The 20960-nt window shown below is 38.8% G+C and overlaps 1 protein-coding gene and 1 pseudogene across 1 annotated transcript; both read left to right on the forward strand.

The window, feature by feature from the left end:
• Positions 1-882: 882 nt before the first annotated feature.
• Positions 883-1884, forward strand: LOC133756454 (olfactory receptor 14J1-like). Its single transcript, XM_062187138.1, has one exon. It carries the CDS (start codon positions 883-885, stop codon positions 1882-1884), a length of 1002 nt encoding a protein of 333 aa, XP_062043122.1.
• A 13741-nt stretch (positions 1885-15625) lies between these two features.
• LOC133756794 (zinc finger protein 24-like) lies at positions 15626-18187 on the forward strand (annotated as a pseudogene).
• The last annotated feature ends 2773 nt before the right edge of the window (positions 18188-20960 follow it).

Here is a 20960-nt window from a genome sequence, read left to right on the forward strand (position 1 = left end):
GGCATATGAATAGTTTTCTTCCAACTTTTAAACTACTTCAGGTGAAGCATTGTCTTTCTCTTCTCTGCAAGTGCCTTTGATTGTACTCAATGGTCAAAACTACTCAGTGTCTTAAACTAAAAACAATAAGAAAATAGTGAAATAAAATGAAGATTCAGAGAAAGCTATTAGATTCAAGAATATACTCTACACAATCACACTAAACACTGTATCAGAAAGTGACATATAAGGAAATATTCCCTTTGCAAAAGGATTTTTCTCTTGGTTGCAACAAAATGTCTATCCAACAAAATGTTAATTGGAAGAGTAATAACGCTACTCAATTTATCCCTTGGCTTCACAATTACTGGGTGTGTGCTGTTAGTTAACAGAAGTGTCTTTCAGGAAACAACTTCTGGTATTGCCTTCACCAACAAACTAACCCCTTGTTTCAATTCTTTTACTTTCCTCTAAAAGGCCAGATCATCTACTAAAATAGAGCAAAGTCCACTCAAATGATGCCCATTAGGTTTCCAGAAATCTCTAGTCAAAAGTCTATCACTGCTTTTCTCTTGACCAAATCAACAGGTTTCATCTGTAGAAATGGAATTGTGTTTTTTCTGGGGGGTAAATATAATCATTTTTCCTTGACAGTATCAGTGACTTGACAGCATTTGTACTTCACTAAAACTACTGGTTTACTAACATGGACTGTAAACTCCACGCATATAAGAAATGCATTACTTCACCTTTGGGTCCCCAACATCTAGAGCACAACTGCTGAATAGTACATACTTAAAAATTAAATGTTAATGATAGATGTATAATTTCTTTTAATGTCTCTCTACTACATTCTGCATATCTCTTTATCTTCCAGCTGTCACCTCAATTTGAATATGCAAAATGATTATGACAAATGTAACCACAATGAGTGGATTCCTCCTCAAGGGTTTTTCTGATGATCATGAGCTGCAGATCTTACACGCTTTGTTTTTCTTGGTGATATACCTACTGGCTTTGGCAGGTAACATTATTATTATCACCATCACAACCCTAGACCAGGGTCTCCAATCCCCAATGTACTACTTCTTGAAGCACCTGTCTCTCCTGGACCTCACCTTCATTTCTGTCACGGTCCCGCAGTCCATTGACAACTCACTGGCAGACAATGGCTATATTTCCTATGGTCAGTGTGTTCTTCAGGTTTTCTTCTTCACATCTTTGGGCTGGGCAGAGATGGCAATTCTCACTGTGATGTCCTATGACCGTTATGCATCTATTTGCCTGCCACTGAACTATGAGGTCATCATGGATCCTAGAAACTGTAAGTGGTTTGTGATAGCTGTATGGCTAAGTGGAGGCATATCTGGAATTTTGTACACAGCAGCCACATTTTCTATTACATTCTGTAGAGCCAAAATAATTCATCATTTCTTCTGTGATGTCCCTCAGTTGTCAAAGCTATCCTGCTCTACCAACAACATGGGGGTTATTGGAGTGTCTCTTTTTGTGTCTGTGATTGCATTTATCTGCTTCATCTTTATTATCTTCTCCTATATCCACATCTTCTCCACAGTCTTAAGAATACACTCAGCTGAGGGCCAATCGAAAGTCTACTCTACTTGCCTGCCGCACCTCTTTGTTGTCTCATTTTTCCTCTGCACAGGAGTCTTTGCATATCTAAAACCAACTTCAGATTCTCCAACTACTTCTGACCTTGTGACATCTATCTTTTATACAGTAATACCTCCAGCACTCAACCCTATTATCTACAGTCTGAGGAATGAGACTATGAAGGCAGCTTTAAGAAAGTTACTGTTGGGTGAAAAGCTTACAAGGGAAAAAACATGTTTTTTACATTGTAGATGGATGTCCAATACAACGCACAAAGAATTATTTGAATAACTGGTTTTCTTCAAAACATAAAGTGGATTAAAATCAATAGCTTTTTTCTGTAGGTAAATCATGGAATATAACCATTTTCATGATAGAAACTCTCGGTGCCAGCACTGTGGTGTAGCAGGTAAAGCCACCACCTGCAATGATGTCATTCCATGTGGGCGTGGGTTTGAGCCCTGGCTGTTCCACTTCTGATCCAGCTCTATGATATGGCCTGGTAAAGCAATAGAAGATGGCCCAAGTCCTTGAGCCCCTGCACCCACGTGGAAGACCTGAAAGAAGATCCAGGCTCCTGGTTTTGGATTGGTGTAGCTCCAGCCCTTGCAGCCATCTGGGGAGTGAACCAGCGGATGGAAGACCTCTCTCTATCTCTCTCTGCCTCTGCCTCTGCCTCTCTGTAACTCTGCTTTTCACATAAATAAATATATCTTTAAAAAAGAGAAACTAGTCGTCTTATTTGTTCACCTTTTTAGTCATTTAAACTATGTTCATGATATTTTAAAGTGACAGAAAGTGAACAGTTATAATCTTGTGATATAGGCCTTCAACTCCCTTTTCTTTCCTAACAAACATACATGCAACTACATATACATACACAAACTCATCAACATAGCACATGTCATAAAGTCCTCTGCACAGGCAATAATATAACAAAAATAGGAACTAAAATACGATAATTTACTCAGAATTCTACCCATCAACTATTTTTCCTTCAATCATTTAATTTAAATTTTTGTCTTTATATATACCAATATTTTATATTTCTACAAATTTGTATACCTTTTTTTGTACACTTGTTTTTATTATTGTAGTTTTCTATTCTTGAATGCACAGCATTGAATGGAATTAACACCAAAATACATTTGACAATTCATCTGATTTATATGTATTGGTTATTTTCAACTTTTCATTCTTTTAAGAAAGGTTAAAAATTGAAGTTCTCCTCTTCATAATTCCAAAAAATGAGGTTGTTGAATCAAGGAATACAAAATTTCAAGCATCTTGAATATATAACCATATTGTTTTATAAAAATATTAAAATATTTTAAATAGCCATTGACAATGTATGGGCATATAACTTCTCCTCAATATTTCACATGACTTTTAAACAAATATTAACATAAACTACCACCTGACTGAAATCATAGCATGTGCTTGGAACACAAAAATACTTAAGATACACATAGCTTTGGAAATTATAGACTTTTCTTTTTATGGTAGCAACATTTCATAATTCTAAAATACATGATAGCTCAAGAGTTTAAGCATGTTTTAACATTTATTTACCAATTTTCTATTTACTCATATTTATTTTACATATTTTTTACACATTTTTATATTTGTCTTGCATGCATTATAATTCTGTCCTATAGTGGCAAAACCACTTTATATCTTCCTTAATTTCAACTTATCTGGGAAATTCTTCCCATGCAAAATTTATATTAAAAAGTTGAATGTGAGTTTTTTAACTGTTGTGGCAACAAATATTTTTTAATTTTTCATTTGCATGCATTTCATAAATAAAACATTAGGAACATAGTAATTTTCCCACTGTACCAACCTTCCCTCCCACACTCCCACTCTTCTGCCTCTTCCCTCTGCTATTCCCAGTCTTATTTTTTACTAAGATCTATTTACATTTAACTTTTTTTTTGACAGACAGAGTGGATAGTGAGAGAGAGAGAGAGAGACAGAGAGAAAGGTCTTCCTTTTTGCCATTGGTTCACCCTCCAATGGCCGCTGCGGCCGGCGCATCTGAAGCCAGGAGCCAGGTGCTTCTCCTGGTCTCCAATGCGGGTGCAGGGCCCAAGGACTTGGGCCATCCTCCACTGCCTTCCCCAGGCCATAGCAGAGAGCTGGCCTGGAAGAGGGGCAACTGGGATAGAATCCGGCACCCCAACCGGGTCTAGAACCCAGTGTGCCGGCGCCGCAAGGCGGAGGATTAGCCTGTTAAGCCACAGCGCCGGCTACATTTAACTTTATACACAGAAGTGAACTCTACTCTGGGTAAAGAGTACAGCACTTTGTATGAGAGAGAAAAAGAAAAAGAAAGAGAGAAAAAAAAAAACAAACAAGCAAACCAAGAAAAAAGAAAAAGAATAACTAAAAACAAAAAACATTAAAAACAAGCACAAAAACTATTCCTCAACAGTCCAGACAAGTGCGTTTCAAAGTCATTGCATCTTGATGGTAATTTTGCTTTTCTTTTTTTGGAAGCTTACATATCTTTAAAGAACTCAAGAATGAAACTCCTTTTGTGAGCACTTAGACATAACCATAATTTGTGTGACATAAGAATATCCTCCTTAATACATTAAAATGAAGTGATTATTTGAGAACAAGTTTTACTATTAAGTCTCCTCATACAACTCTTTGAGGACAGAGGTCCTGCATGGGAAGTTAACTCACAGTGACTCCTGTTGTTTATTTAACAATTAACACTCTTATGTATGATGTCAGTAATCACCCAAGGCTGTTGACATGAGCTGTCTAGGCTATGGAAGATTTTGGAATCACAATCTCCTTCAGTATTTAAATAAGGTCATTGGAGAAGTTGAAGTTCTCTCCTCCCTTCAGAGGAAAGCACATCCTTCATTTTGAAAGATTTATTTTATTCATTTATATGAAAGACAGAGTTACAGAGAGAGGTAGAGACCAAGAAAGAAGTCTTCCATCCACTGGTTCACTCCCCAGATGGCCACAATGGCAGGAGCTGTGCCAAAACAAAGCCAGGAGCCAGGAGCTTCCTCCGGGTCTCCCACACAGGCAGGGGCCCATGGACTTGGTCCATCTTCTACTGCTTTCCCAGGCCACAGCAGAGAACTAGATCAGAAGAGGAGCAGCCGGGACCAGAACTGGTACCCATATGGGATGCCAGAACTTCAGGCCAGGGCTTTAACCCACTGTGCTAAAGCTCTGGCCCCAGTACATCGTTCTTTGATGATAACTTCTTTTTTTAAAATATTTTTTTATTTATTTGAAAGACAGAGTTACAGAGAGAGGTAGAGACAGAGAGAGAAGTCTTCCATCTGCTGATTCACTCCACAGATGGCTGCAATGGCTGGAGCTGTGCCAATCTGAAGCCAGGAGCCTGGAGCTTTTTCTGGGTCTCCCACATGGGTGCAGATGCCCAATTACTTAGGCCATCTTCTGCTGCTTTCCCAGGCCATAGCAGAGAGCTGGATCGGAAGAGGAGCAGCAGAACTGGCGCCCATATGGGATGCCAATGCTTCAGGCCAGAGCTAACCCACTGCGCCACAGCACTGGCCCCTGATGATAACTTCTTTCTGATGGGGTCTTGCCCACAGATGTCCTTCATGGAGAACATTTTTTGCCACAGTGCCATGGCTTTCCATGCCTAAAATTCTCTTCTATGCTTTCAGCCAAACCAGAATATCTTAAGGGTTGACTCTGAAATCAGAGTGCTATTTAAGGTGATTGTCATTCTATGAGTCTGCAGAATGAACTGCTTCCCATGTTGGAGCATTCACTCCTTTTTAATTCTATTATTATTACCAAACATTCTATTTATATGATCACTTTAACATTTAATCCTATCTCTATGATCTCAATGACACCTAGAATGCTATTTTTACCACCCAGAATGAGAGGACTTGTGGTCCCATGGCAAGTTTTTAATCTGTACCCTTAAAAGTAGGTCCATAGAAATGTATGCAGAACTATACTGCTTTATAGTTACAAACATCATACATTTCACAATTAGGGCTTTAGGGTCATGGTGATTCTTCCCTCTAAGCCTGTTCTCCCACTCACATTCCCTCCACCTTTTCCCTCTCTTATTCTGACTCCTATTTTTAACTAAGATCTATTTTTAATTCTTAACCAGTCCAATTAGCAAGATATAATTAAATGACTAATAGTCAAATCTCTTGCTTCCTCAGTTATGGGACTACTCAATCCATCTGCAGTGTAAGTTACATCTATTTCTAAGTTATATTCCAGTGAAATATGTTAACATGGTTTCTGAAATACTTCATTCATTGACCTATTATTTTTATGAGATTACTGAATTACCAAAAAGTCATTTCTGTTTCCATTTCTATGCCTTCAGTCCTTTTTTTTATTAATCTGTTTTAAGATACTTTTGCTACATATATGCATTGTATTTTTGTTTGATGCATGATTTGAGTAAGAAAGTCGTTCTAAATACTTTTATTGTCCTCTGTAACTCCTGTAACTGCATTTTGAACTTCACTTATTTTAGAATTTGTATTTGTCCTTGAGATTAATAATCATCTAAAATGCATAAGTTAATAAATGGTAGTCTCTATAAAATTAAATTGTTTGTTCTTATCAATCAATATAAAAGTTTTGTTGTTTGCTTCAAATAAAAATCCTGCTGATTTTCTTTACAAAGTAACATATTTCTTGATAGACTCACTCTATGATACTGTTTTTGTGGTTAATGTAAAGGTGACTCACTTCATATTTATATTAAACATACAGCACAGCTACTAAAGATCTCTAAATAGTATCATAAACTGTAGTAATTCACACGCCATTACTTCTTTCTACCTACCAAGCCAGGAAAAACGGAACACACTTTCTGGGTCCCATACCTCTAGAATGCAGGCAGGGGAATTGGGTTGTAAACTAGACTAAGGAGAAAGCAGACCCTCTGCAGCATCTGTTTCTACTGGAGTCAGGGGTTGAGACATCCAGGTTCAAGGAGAGAAGCAGCGGCAACTGGATTCTAGTCCCAGCAATAGCATGAATCATGCCATACAATGTCAGTGGTGTGGTGTCTCTGAGAGTGGTTTCATGGACATACACACTCTTCCAAGCACAATTCTCTGGACTTTCAAGAGATTCTGCCATGTACTTAACACTTTTAAATACATTTTTTTAAATCACCAAGGAAAAGGAAAGTAATGGACAATAAATGGACAGCCTTACATTTTGATGCAGGGAAGAAGAAGCTGCCAGGGTAAGATTGTTTGTAATCGGGTAAATTTAGGGTTGAGTAATGCCATCAATGGCCAAGCAGGAATTGGTACAAGTTGAGATTCCAAAGGGATTCCTTAGATTCACTTTTCTACATGTAATATTTCAGCTAACTGAGACTTACTTTTGTTACATTATAGTTAAGAAAAATAAGAAGTGAATAGTTTTCCCATGTTCTTCTCTTTTTTCAACTCATAAAATAAGTAGACACATATTACAGCCCTGGTTTGCTTCAGTGTTCTGTTATTGTTCTGTAATAAAACACATCCTGTGATACTACTTATCCAAGTTTTGAGTGCTAAGTATGGGGAACTCTCAGTCTTCCTCTTTAAAAAAAAAAGTACTTTGTGTCTAAGTTTTGTAACTACCAGAAATAGGTCCTGAAAAAAGGATTTGAGTAAAGATATTCAAGTTGATAGTAAATTACAAGAAAAATTGTAGGCAGGTGGTAAAGTGATCCATGGAAAAGGAAGAAGCCAAAAAGGTTATAAAATGAGTGTGTGATTACCATGAGAAAAAGGAGCTTCATCACACTACACAATGTTTAAGAGACAAAGGGAAATATATGATCAAAATTACCACACTTGAGGAGCTACAAAATTAGGTCTACTCTGACAAAGATGATCAGTGGTGGTGAAATGCTGCGTGATGGTGGGGATGTTTTTTATTTCCAAGAACTACAAACAAGTAGATCAGGTTCTAGCTGTAAAAGGAAGTTCCAGGGGCCGGCGCTGTGGTGAAGCGGGTAAAGCCTCAGCCTGCAATGCTGACATCCCATATGGACACTAGTTCAAGTCCTGCCAGCTCCACTTCCAATCTAGCTCTCTGCCATGGCCTGGGAAAGCAGCAGAAGACAGCCCAAGTGCTTGGCCCCTACACCCATGTGGGAGACCTGGAAGAAGCTCCTGGCTCCTGGTTTCAATTGGTGCAGCTCCACCCATTGTGGCCACTTAAGGAGTGAACCAGCAGATGGAAGACCTTTCTCTCTCTGCCTATGCCTCTCTGTATCTCTGCCTTTCAAATGAATAAAGAAATATTTTTTAAGAAAAGGAAGTTCTAAAGTAAAAATACACATGTTGAAAGTCAAGTACATTTTGGGACAAGCTCAAGCTGACTTGCCCCAAATGGTAGAGTTAGAAACATGCCTGGGGATTCCAATTCAATTCTATCAAGGTGGCATGTACCATTGCCATCTCTCTAATCCAAGTGATCAATTTCTGTTCAAAACTGATCATAATGATAGGTCTCAGAGTCAAAGGGATCACACAAACAAGACAAGTGTCTGCTAATACTAACTGATAGGATAAAAAAAGGGAGAGAACGATCCAACATGGGAAGTGGGATACACAGCAGACTCATTGAATGGCAGATGTCCTAAACAGCACTCTGGCCTCAGATCAGCCCTTAAGGCATTCGGATCTGGCTGAAGAGCCATGAGAGTATTTCAGGGAAGACACTCTGGTAAAAAAAAAAAAAAAAAACCCTAAATGAAAGCTGCCCCAGTGAAAAGAACGGGGCCATCAAAGAAGGAGGTACCTTTCTCTGAAGGGAGGAGAGAACTTCCACTTTGACTTTGACTATGACCTTGTCTAAATAAGATCAGAGTCAGCGAACTCAAAAGGCTTCCATAGCCTTGGCAACTCATGACAAGAGCCTAGGGAGATTACTGACGCCATAAACAAGAGTGTCAATTTGTTAAGTCAACAACAGGAGTCACTGTGCACTTACTCCTTATGTAGGATCTCTGTCCTTAATGTTTTGTTCAATGTGAATTAATGCTATAACTAGTACTCAAACAGTATTTTACACTTTGTGTTTCGGTGTGGGTGCAAACTGATGAAATTTTTACTTAATATATACTAAATTGATCTCCTGTATATAAAGAGAATTGAAAATGAATCTTGACATGAATGGAATGGGAGAGGGAGTGGGAGATAGGAGGGTTGTGGGTGGGAGGGAAGTTATGTGGGGGAAGCCATTGTAATCCATGAGCTGTACTTTGGAAATTTATATTTATTAAATAAAAGTGAAAAAAAATAAAAAAGAAAGTCAAGGCCATAAGCACAGTATTTTAAGTGATGTTGAAATATGCAGAGGGCAGAGAAAATTTGGGTTTTCCTATTACCTTAATTTTCAATTAATGGATAAAATGATATGTATTATCAAATAGAATATATTTTGAGGTATACATTATACAATGACTAAATCTAGCAAGTTAACATATATATTACCTCACATAGTTATTTTGTGGTGAAGAGAACACTTGGTGTCCACTTATAATATTTTTTAAAATTATAGCATATTTATTATTAAATAGTCATTCTATTATACAGTGTTATCTTTTGAACTTATTTCTTCTGTCCAACTGAAGTTTTGTGTTTTGACAAACAAATCCACTTCCCCAGCCCTGGTAACTACCATTCTACTCTTTAGTTTTGAGATCAACTTTTTTTTTAATTAAACTTTTATTTAATGAATATAAATTTCCAAAGTACAGCTTATGGGTTACAATGGCTTCCCCCTCCCAAAACTTCCCTCCCACCCACAACCCTCCCCTTTCCCGCTCCCTCTCCCCTTCCAATCACATCATGATTCATTTTCAATTCTCTTTATATACTGAAGATCAGTTTAGTATATATTAGGTAACGATTTCAACAGTTTGCCCCCATATAGCAACACAAAGTAAAAAAAAAAAAAATACTGTTGGAGTACTAGTTATAGCATTAAATAACAGTGTACAGCACATTAAAGACAGAGATCCTACATAATATTTTTTTAAAAAATTAATTAATTTTCTATGCCATTTCCAATTTAACACCAGGTGGTTTTTTTCATTTCCAATTATCTTTATATACAGAATCGCTTCAGTATATACTAAGTAAAGATTTCATCAGTTTGCACCCACGCAGAAACACAAAGTGTAAAACTACTGTTTCAGTACTAGTTATAGCATCACTGCACATTAGACAACACATTAAGTACAGATCTCACATGGGATGTAAGTACACAGTGACTTCTGTTGCTGACTTAACAATTTGACACTCCTGTTCATGGCGTCAGTAATCTCCCTAGGCTCTAGTCATGAGTTGTCAGGGCTATGGAAGCCTTTAGAGTTCGCTGACTTTGATCTTATTCCGATAGGGTCATAGTCAAAGTGGAAGTTCTCTCCTCCCTTCAGAGAAAGGTACCTCCTTCTTTGATGGCCCCGTTCTTTCCACTGGGATCTCACTCACAGAGATCTTTCATTTAGGTCTTCTTCTTTTATTCTTTTCCATGGTATCTTGGCTTTCCATGCCTACAATACTCTCATGGGCTCTTCAGCCAGGAGATCAACTTTTTTAGATTAAACATAAAAGTGAGATCATGCAGTATTTGTCTTTCTGTGCCTGTCTTAATTTCATTTGATATAATGTCCTCCATGCTTATCAATTTTGTTGAAAATGACAACATTTCCTTTTTTCTTTTATCGCTGAATAATGTACCATTGTGCAGATATAGCACATTTTCTTTTTTAATGAACATTTATTTATTTTCAACTTTTATTTAATAAATATAAATTTCTAATGTACAACTTTTGTTTTTTTCTTTTTTTTTTGACAGGCAGAGTGGACAGTGAGAGAGAGAGAGAGACAGAGAGAAAGGTCTTCCTTTTGCCGTTGGTTCACCCTCCAATGGCCGCCACGGCCGGCGTGCTGCAGCCGGCGCACCGCACTGATCCGATGGCAGGAGCCAGGTGCTTCTCCTGGCCTCCCATGGGGTGCAGGGCCCAAGGACTTGGGCCATCCTCCACTTAACTCCCTGGCCACAGCAGAGAGCTGGCCTGGAAGAGAGGCAACCGGGACAGAATCCGGTGACCCAACCGGGACTAGAACCCGGTGTGCCGGTGCCACTAGGCAGAGGATTAGCCTATTGAGCTGCGGCGCTGGCCAATGTACAACTTTTGGATTATACTGGCTTTTCCTCCCAGAACCTCCCTCCCAGCTGCAACCATCCCATCTCCCACTCCCTCTCCCATCCTATGCACACCAAGATTCATTTTCATTTACCTTTATATACATAAGATCAACTTAGTATACACTAAGTAAATACTTCATCAGTTTGTACCCACACAGACACACAAAGTATAAAGCACTGTTTGAGTACTAGTTATACTGTTAATTCACATGTGCAACACATTAAGGACAGAGATCCTACATGGGGAGTAACTTCCACAGTGACTCCCGTTGTTGATTTAACAATTGACACTCTTATTTATGATGTCAGTAATCTCCCTAGGCTCTTGTCATGAGCTGCCAAGGCTGTGGAAGCTTCTTGAGTTCACCAACGCTGATCTTATTTAGACAAGGTCATAGTCAAAATGGAAGTTCTCTCCCCCCTTCGGAGAAAAGTACCTCCTTCTTTGATGGCCTGTTCTTTCTGCTGGGATCTCACTCACAGAGAGTGAGTTTCATTTAGGTCATTTTTTTTTGCCAGAGTGTCTTGGCTTTCCATGCCTGAAATACTCTCATGGGCTCTTCAGCCAGATCCGAATGCCTTAAGGGCTGATTCTGAGGCCAGAGTGCTGTTTAGGACATCTGCCATTCTATGAGTCTGCTGTGCATCCCGCTTCCCATGTTGGATCGTTCTCTCCTTTTTAATTCTATCAGTTAGTATTAGCAGACACTAGTCTTGTTTATGTGATCCCTTTGACATTTAATCCTATAATTATGATCAGTTATAAACTGAAACTGATCACTTTGACTATTAAGATGTCATTGGTAAATGCCACTTTGATAAGATTGAATTGGAATCCCCTGGCACGTTTTTAGCTCTACCATTAGGGATAAGTCTGAGTGAGAAAGCACATTTTCTTTACCTATTCATCAACTGAGGGACATTTAGGTTTATTCTATATCTTGGCTATTGTGAATAACCCCACAATAAACATGGACGGCAGATATGCCTTCAATATACTGATTTCTAAGTAGTAAGATTGCTGAATCACATGGTAGTTTTGTTTCTAGCTTTTTGAATAATGTATACACTATTTTTCACAATGGCTGTACTAACTGGCATTCCCACCAAAAATATGCAAGTATTCTTTTCTCTCTACATCATTCCCAACACTTCTTTTTTATTTTCATTTCATTTGAAAGAAAAAGAGATAGAAGATAGAGAGAAAGACACTTAGAAATCTTGCCTCTGCTGCTTCACTCCACAAATGCATTCAAAAAACAAGGCTGGGCCAGTACAAAGCCAGGAACCAGGAACTCAACCCTTGTGTCCCACATGTGTGGTTTGCTCAAGTACTTGAGCCATCATCTGCTTCCCTCCAGCAGGGACATTTATTGGGAAGCTGCATTGGGAATGGTACTACGACTTGAACTGCATATTCTGATATGGAATGCAGGTTTTCCAGGCGGCATCCCAGCCAACTCACCAGATACAGACCTCTCACATCATTGTCAAATATTTGTATCCTTCCTAAAGGCTTCCATAGCCTTGGCAACTCATGACTAGAGCCTAGGGAGATTACTGATGCCATAAACAAGAGTGTCACATTGTTAAGTCAGCAACAGGAGTCACTGTGTACTTACATCCCATGTGGGATCTGTCCTTAATGTGTTGTCCAATGTGAAGTGATGCTATAACTAGTACTGAAACAGTATTTTTACACTTTGTGTTTCTGTGTGGGTGCAAACTGATGAAATCTTTTCTTAGAATATACTGAATCGATCTTCTGTATATAAAGATAATTGAAAAAAACCACCTGGTGTTAAATTGGAAATGGCATAGAAAATTAATTAATTTTTTAAAAAATATCACGTGGAATCTCTGTCTTTAATGTGCTGTACACTGTTATTTAATGCTATAACTAGTACTCCAACAGTATTTTTTTCACTTTGTGTTGCTATGTGGGGGCAAACTGTTGAAATCTTTACTTTGTATATGCTAAACTGATCTTCAGTATGTAAAGAGAATTGAAAATGAAGCTTGATATGAATAGAAGGGGAGAGGGAGTGGGAAAGGGGAGGGTTGTGGGTGGGAGGGAAGTTATGGGGGGGAAAGCCATTGTAATCCATAAGCTGTACTTTCGAAATTTACATTCATTAAATAAAAGTTTTAAAAAAATTTTGTATCCTTTGTCTTTTTGAGAGTAGTCATTGAGGTCATTGTGGTTTTAATTCACATTTCCTTTATGATTAGTAGTTTTCAGGTACTTGGTATCCAATTGTATGTATTCTTTTGAGGAATGCCTATGTAAATCTGTAATTTTTTAGTCAATTTTTTGCTTTACTTCTATTCAGTTGAGTTCCTTATTTATTTTGTGTATTTCTCTTTTAGCAGATGTATAGTTTGCAAATAATTTCTCTCATTATGAAGACTGTCTCTTCACTCTGTTGATTGTTTCTTTTGCAATGGAGAAATTCTTTAGTTTGATATGATCCCATTTGTCTATTTTTGGTTTGGTTTTACTTTTAAGGCCACTCCTCAAAAAAGATTATTTGATCAGAACAATATTTTGTTGTAGTAATTTCATAGTTGGAGATCTTTAGTTTATGTCATATCTATTTTGAGATGATTTTTGAATACTATATGAAATAAGAGCCTAACTTCATTCTCTTGCATGTAAATATCCAGTTTTTCCAACAGTATTTATTGAAGAGGCTATCATTTCCCTGTTGTGTGTTTCTGAAATTTAAAAAAGAATTTCTTTTTATATTTATGTACTTATTTACTTACTTATTTGAAAAATGGAGTGACACAGAGAAAAAGACAGAGACTCACAGAGACAGAAATACTGACATACAGAGATCTTTCCCATCTGCTGCTTCAATCTCCAAACACATGCAACACCTCTTGTTGAAACCAGAAGCTTGGAACTCATTCCAAGTCTCCTCCATAGGTGGCAAAAACAAAATTACTTCAGCCCTCTTCTGCTACTTCCCAGGATGTTCATCAGCAGAAAACTGGAATCAAGAGCGGAGCTAGGACTAACAGTAAGGCACTCTTGAATGCTGATATTCGAAGAAGTATCTTAACTGCCACATCAAAGGTGGGTCCCCTGTTATTGGCATATTTAATGAAAATCAGTGGGATGGAAATTGTAGAATTATTTCAAGCTTTTCTGTTCTCTTCCACTGGTTATGTATCTACTTGTGTGCCAACTGGCATACTGTTTTGGTTACTGTTATTTGTTGTATATTTTGAATCAGGCAATGTGATGAATCCATCAATCTCTATTCGTTTTTCTCAAAACTGCTTTGACACTTCAGGGTATTTTGTGGTTTTACATGAATCTCAGGATTGGTTTATTTTTCTGTAAAGAATAGTGTTGGAATTTTGATAGAATTTGCGTGAACTGTAAACTGTTTTGGGTAACACAGGCAATTAAAAATATCAGTTTTTCCAATTCATGAACATGAGATTTTTCCATATATTTTTATTTGTTCTATTTTCTTCAGTGTTCTGTATCTTTAGTGTGCAGATCTTTTTACCTTTTTTTGTTAAATATTCTACTGTTGGGTTTCTTTAGCAGCTATTGCAAATAGGATTGCTTTCTTCATTCCTTTTCCAGATAGCTCACCATTAGTATATATAAATGCACTGATTTTTGTATGTTTATTTACTACTCTACAATTTTACTGAATTCATTTATTAGTTCCAGCAGTTTTTGGTAAGAGAGTTTAGAATTTTCTACATATAAGATCATGCTGTCTGCAAATAGCAACAATTTAAATTCTTCTTTTGCATCAATGCCATTTATTTACTTCTTTTGCCTAATTGATCTGGCTAGGACTTCTAACACAATCTTGAAAAGATATATGCTGAGAGCTAGCATTCTTGCTCATTATCTTAGAGAAAAATATTTCCATTTTTTCCCAATGAGTATAATGTTACCTGTGGATAATCATGTATGACTTTTATTTGGATCTGTTCCTATTTACAATCTGATGAAGGATTTTTTTAAAATTTATCTTCAATTTTGGATTGACATGCAATATTTGCACATTTTAAAGTGATATACTGCAACATTTCAACACAAATGCATATCATCAACTGACAACACCAGGCAAACAGAATTTCCAATTCTTCATCTTTCTTTGGGATTGGAGTCTACCAGATTCTTTGTCTCACTTCATTATACTAAATATGGTACATCAACATAAGCCATCATCACACTGACCACAATATAACACACCAGAACTGTTATGTTCTCCCTATTGTGTTTTTTTCTAGAAAACATTTATTTAAGGCATACAAACTTCATGCATTTCATACATACAAATTTAGGAACATAGTGATTCTTCCCACCCACAGGACTCTGACCCTTCTTCCTCCTCCCTCTCCTATTCACATTCTTATTTTTTACAAAGAACTATTTTCTTAAATAAATAAAAAAGATCTATTTTCTTTTTAAAAATATTTATTTATTTATTTATTTGAAAGGCAGGGTTACAGAGAGGCAGCGGCAGAAAGAGAGAGAATTTTTCCATCCATTGGTTCACTCTCCAAATGGCTGAAATGGCCAGAGCTGGACAGATTCAAAGGCAAGAGCCAGGAGCTTTTTCCAGGTCTCCCACGAAAGTGCAGGGGCCCAAGCTTGGGCCATCCCCTACTGCCTTCCCAGGTCATAGCAGAAAGCTGGATCAGAAGTGGAGAAGCCAGGGTTTTCTTCATTTGCCATGGACAGTAAAGCTGCTGAAGTTTCCAAGCCAGAGGAGTGCCTGTGAAGGAAAGGGAGTATTTTCCTGAGGTTTCTATCTTGCCTTGATTGTCTTGAATAGTATTACAAATCAGAATGTCAGCACAGTCAGTGGAAGAAGATTCCATACGTACAATCCCAAATCCAGATGAAGAGGAAAAATTCTGAGAGTGAAGTTGGAGGAAGATCCTGATGGTGAAGAGGGATCGAGTATTCCCTGGAATCATCTCCCTGACACTGAGGTTTTCCGACAGTGATTCAGGCAGTTTGGATACCAGGACTCACCAGGACCATGTGAAGCTGTGAGCCAGCTCTGAGAACTTTGCCATCTGTGGCTCAGGCCAGAGACCCACACAAAAGAACAAATATTGGAGTAGGTAGTGCATCAGCAGTTTGTTGCTATCCTACCGAAGAGCTACAAACATGGGTTTGGGAGAATCATCCAGAGAATGGGGAGGAGGCAGTGACCATGCTGGGGGATTTGGAGAGTAAACTTGATGACCCTGGACAGCTGGTTTCTCCTCATTGGTGAAAGCAGGAAGTGCTTGTAGAAGAGATAGGGTCTCAAGAAGAGGCTCAAGGGCTACTAGTTCTGAGCTTGATGCTGTGGAGAACTAACTCAAGTGGCCATCCTGGTAGCTCCATCCCCTAAGGCACTGTGATAATGATGCTAGGACTGAAAATGGAGCACCAGCTCCAAAGCAGGAGATCCCTTCAGCAGCAGAATCTCATGAAGTTCCTGGCACTCTGAATATAGGTGTTCCTCAGGTTTTTAAATGGAGAAACTTATTTCCCCAAAGGCAGGTTTGAAAGAAAGAGAAATCCCTCTCGGAAGAAACAGCACATGTGTGATGAATGTGGAAAACATTTCAGCCAGGGCCCAGCCCACAGTCTTCATCAAAGAATCCGCAGTGCGGAGAAACCTAATGGATGTGTTGACTGTGGGAAAGCCTTCAGCAGAAGTTCCATTCCTGTGCAACACCAGAGAGTCCATACTAGAGAAAATCGGGGGCGGAGCCAAGATGGCAGATAGTGAGGACGTGTGCCTTAGTTTGGGAAAATTTAGTTTCATAAAAGTGGAATTACTGTAGCCTCAGGAAAAGACTCAAGAAAAAAACTGCAGAGGAAATGCTTCCGGATCTAGTGGATATGACACAGAGGACCTACAGGGAGCCCACCGCGTGGAAATCTAACCGCGGGAGCCGAGCCAGAGAATCTCGGCAGTGCGGGAACGAACGGGAGGTAAGACAAAAACGTCAGAAACCCAAGACATTGGTGGGGAAAGGCAGAGGCCTCTCTCTCCACTCACGGAGCAAAACAAAGAGCAGGTGCCATTTTACATATGTAAAGCGCCAACCAGTACAAAAACTCAGTAACTTTGGGACTATAGTGAAACTTGAGAACACATCGAGGGCTGCATAAACTCTGTGTGTGGTCCCAGGGGTAGATCAAACGAATACTCACAGAGGCCAGATTTCAAATACCCTCAATTCCACTCAGCTGTGTGGAATTACCTCTCAACTGAGTCCAAAGAGAGAGAGAGAGAGAGAGAGAGAGAGAGAGAGATCCAGCAAGGAGCAAGGGAGAGAACAATCTGGGTGAGTCACTTTTTGCACAGCCTTAAACCTGAAGAATCAAGCAGAGCTCTCTGGCCACACCCATCACAGCCTCTAAGGATCCATCAAAGCAGAAAGCCCACTTAGAGGCATAGTATAACGAGAAAGAAACACCACAGCAAAAAAAAAAAACCATAAATTATCTCCAACATGCCAAACAACAAACGTAGAAGCTGAGGTAACAAGAGCAAGGAAGACACTATGATGCCCCCAAAGGAAAAAGACACCCCAATCCAAGATTATGAAGATGAAGAGATAGAGGAAATGCAAGAAGCGGATCTCAAAAACCTGATAAGAACATTAAGAAGTTCTCAAAAACAAATTCTTGAACTACAGAAATCCTTAATGGACAAGATAGAAAATCTCTGTTGTGAAAATGAAATATGAAGGAGGAATCAAAATGAAATGAAACAACTAGTAGAACATGAAACTGTGATAGTGACAAAAAACCACAATGAAATGAAGAACTCAATTGATCAAATGACAAACACATTAGAGAGCCTTAAAAACAGAATGGGTGAAGCAGAAGAGTGAATATCAGAATTAGAAGACAGAGAACAGGAAAGGAAACAGGCAAACCAAAGAAAAGAAGAAGAAATCAGAAATCTAAAAAATACTGTCAGGAATCTACAGGATACTATTAAAAAACCAAACATTCGGGTCCTAGGAGCCCCTGAAGGCATGGAGAGGGAGACAGGATTAGAAGGCCTTTTCAATGAGATACTAGCAGAAATTCCCCAGGTTTGGAGAAGGACAGAGACATCCTAGTACAGGAAGCTCATAGAACCCCTAATAAACATGATCAAAAGAGATCCTCACCACGACACGTCGTAATCATACTAGAGAAAATCCTTACAGATGTCTTGAGTATGGGAAAGCCTTTAGCCAGAATTCTGGGCTTCTTAATCATCAGAGAATCCATACTGGGGAGAAATCTTATGAATGTGCTCAGTGTGGGAAATCATACAGTCAAAACTCAAAGCTTTTTAGACATCAAAGAAGACACAATGCAGAAAAACTTCTGAATGTTGTGAAAGTTTGAGAAAGTGAAAAAAAAGAATCAGCATCAGGTCTTTCACTTCAGAAATGAAGACAAAATTTAAAACATGAAATATTACATAATAGTTTTTTCCCTATTGACTGTCAGAAAATCCACTTGGAAATGTAAAAATATATAAACTCACCATTATTATTTTATCTTGAATGAAATGGGAATGAAATGCCTCCTAGAAACTGAAATTTCAGATTAATTCAGGTTATTAATGCCTAAATTTTCCATGTGATGTTTATATTTTCTATTTTCCAAATAATGAACTGCCTGACTCTTTGTGCTTTTCTTAAGTTTCCTTTTTTAGTCGGATTGTTTATCTTGATCATTGAAATGTTCTTTATAAGAATACATTCCCTTCTACATTAAAAGGTAACATAGGCCAGCACCGTGGCTCACTTGGCTAATCCTCCGCCTGCGGCACTGGCACACCAGGCTCTAGTCCCAGTGAGGGCGCCGGATTCTGTCTCTGCTGTGCCCTGGGAAGGCAGTGGAGAATGGCCCCAGTGCTTGGGCCCTGCACCGGCATGGGAGGCCAGGAGGAAGCATCTAGCGCTTGGCTTCGAATCGGTGCAGCGTGCCGGCCGTAGTGGCCATTTGGGGGGTGAACCAACAGAAGGAAGACCTTTCTCTCTGTCTCTCTCTCTCTCTCTCTCACTGTCTAATTATGCCTGTCAAAAAAGGCAACATAGAGGATTTAAGAAACCTGAAATCCATCTTAAACTTTTAAGATACCTTTTAAGAATTTGCACTTCTGTTTCCTTTTACATAATTTGAATATGCATTTAAGAAAATAGAAGATAAAAGATGATTAAAAACTTCAAAGTAAAATGAGCCTTAAGATCTCAGGTAAGAAGTGATGTTGATAAAACATCAAAAGTGAATGGGACATCTAGATTGGAGAAGATAATGCAAATACTTTGATCAGTTTATCTAAATGCTGTCATTCACCTATAGGAAACTCCAACTACTCATCCTGTCTGTAATTTGGAAGGATCTAATTAATGAAGATAGGTCTTTTTCTAGATATTACTGAATGGTAGACAGTCTAAATGATAAACAATTGTAAAACTATAAAGGTGGAAAATACAACACTTGGGAAGAAATTTTTTTTTAACTTTTATTTAATGAATATAAATTTCCAGTGTACAGCTTAGGGATTACAATGGCTTTCCCCTCCCATAACTTCCCTCCTACCCACAACCCTCCCCTCTCCCACCCCCTCTCTCCTTCCATTCACATCAAGATTCATTTTCAATTCTCTTTATATACAGAAGATCAATTTAGTATAAAGATTTCAACAGTTTGCACCCACATAGAAACACAAAGTGAAACATACTGTTTGAGTACTAGTTATAGCATTAAGTCACAATGTACAGCACATTAAGGACAGAGATCCCACATGAGGAGCAAGTGCACAGTGGCTCCTGTTGTTGACCCAATAAATTGACACTCTACTTTATGGCGCCAGTAACCACCCTAGGCTGTCATCATGAGTTGCCAAGGCTATGGAAGCCTTCCAAGTTTACTGACTCTGATCATATTTAGACAAGGTCATAAAAGACAGAGTGAGGATAGTAACCAATGATCCTAAGAGTGGCATTTACCAGGTTTGAACAATTATACAGCATTAAGTGGGGAAGAGGACCATCAGTACACACAGGTTGGGAGTAGAGCCATGGGTGGTAGAGGAGAGGTTATGATTAAAAAGGAATGAGGCCCAAGTGCACTAGACAGGGCCTAGAACAAAGGACAGAGTCATTATTAGAGGAGCTAAGAAAGGTGCTGTCTAAGCTACAAGTAATTTTTCTGATTGAGAGGCAAATAGAACCTGATAGAAGGGGCTTGATAATAATCTGGTGGGCTTTAGGCCTTGTAAATTCAGAGGCCCAGACCTATCTATCTCTTCACATGGGGTATATCCTAAGGGAGGTGTGAACCTCCTAGGGGAAGACACTCTGTTGACTTTCATTACTTGGCTGGCCTGGGAGGAGAGCTGGCCAGGTAAAGGCAGGGGGCATCTCTAACAAGAAATTTACAGTTCTGCCTGCAATGTTGCTGACCCTACTTGACCATCCCCTCAGCTGCAGTGGTCTCTTTGGAAGTTGGGCTGAGTGAAGGGCTTTTCAGCTTAGGGCCAATAAGATCTGTGGCTCTGACCTGGGCATCCTTCGACTCCAGGGCAGGTCCATTTCCAGTGACCCAACTCTTGGCAGAGCTGCCAGGGCTCTTCACAAGCTGACTTCTGCTGAAGCCCAGGCTTACCACATTGAAAGCCACTGCAGTGGACTGGCCTGTTGGGTCTCCTTGAGGGCAGATCACTGTACAGATCAGCCATTAATAGGCCTGCCACCCATTGTTTCTGATGCCGAGCTTTCTTTTCCTCCTGGTTTGTGTTAAAGCAGACCAGAGGATGCAAGTCAAGGGAGTGCCCAAATCCCATCTCTAAACTTCGGTGGCCTGAACTACAAGTCTATAGTCACAGGCATGTTCTGTAGTAGTTTTTCTAAGGTAGACAATGCCCATGAGGAAAATTATATTCTCACTTTAAAACTTTTTTTCCCTTTGGTCTGAAAGGGAAGTTTTTTCTACTTACTGTATACTTGGCTGATGGCGAAGTGAATCTAGCTATGAGATTATTATTTAAGTTCTTATTTTGGCTATGCTATTACAGAAAAATGTTAGCCATCTCTTTTATAAGGTCTAAAGATTAAATTGTGCGTCCTACAGATTTCTTTATAATAGAATTAGTTTCCTACCTTGAAGA

The sequence above is a fragment of the Lepus europaeus genome, chromosome 3, assembly GCF_033115175.1.
Source record: "Lepus europaeus isolate LE1 chromosome 3, mLepTim1.pri, whole genome shotgun sequence".
Classification (NCBI taxonomy): domain Eukaryota; kingdom Metazoa; phylum Chordata; class Mammalia; order Lagomorpha; family Leporidae; genus Lepus; species Lepus europaeus.

What these genes read in the sequence shown, in the direction of transcription:
- LOC133756454 (XM_062187138.1), top strand. Translation starts at nt 883, where the DNA reads ATGATTATGACAAATGTAACCACAATGAGTGGATTCCTCCTCAAGGGT.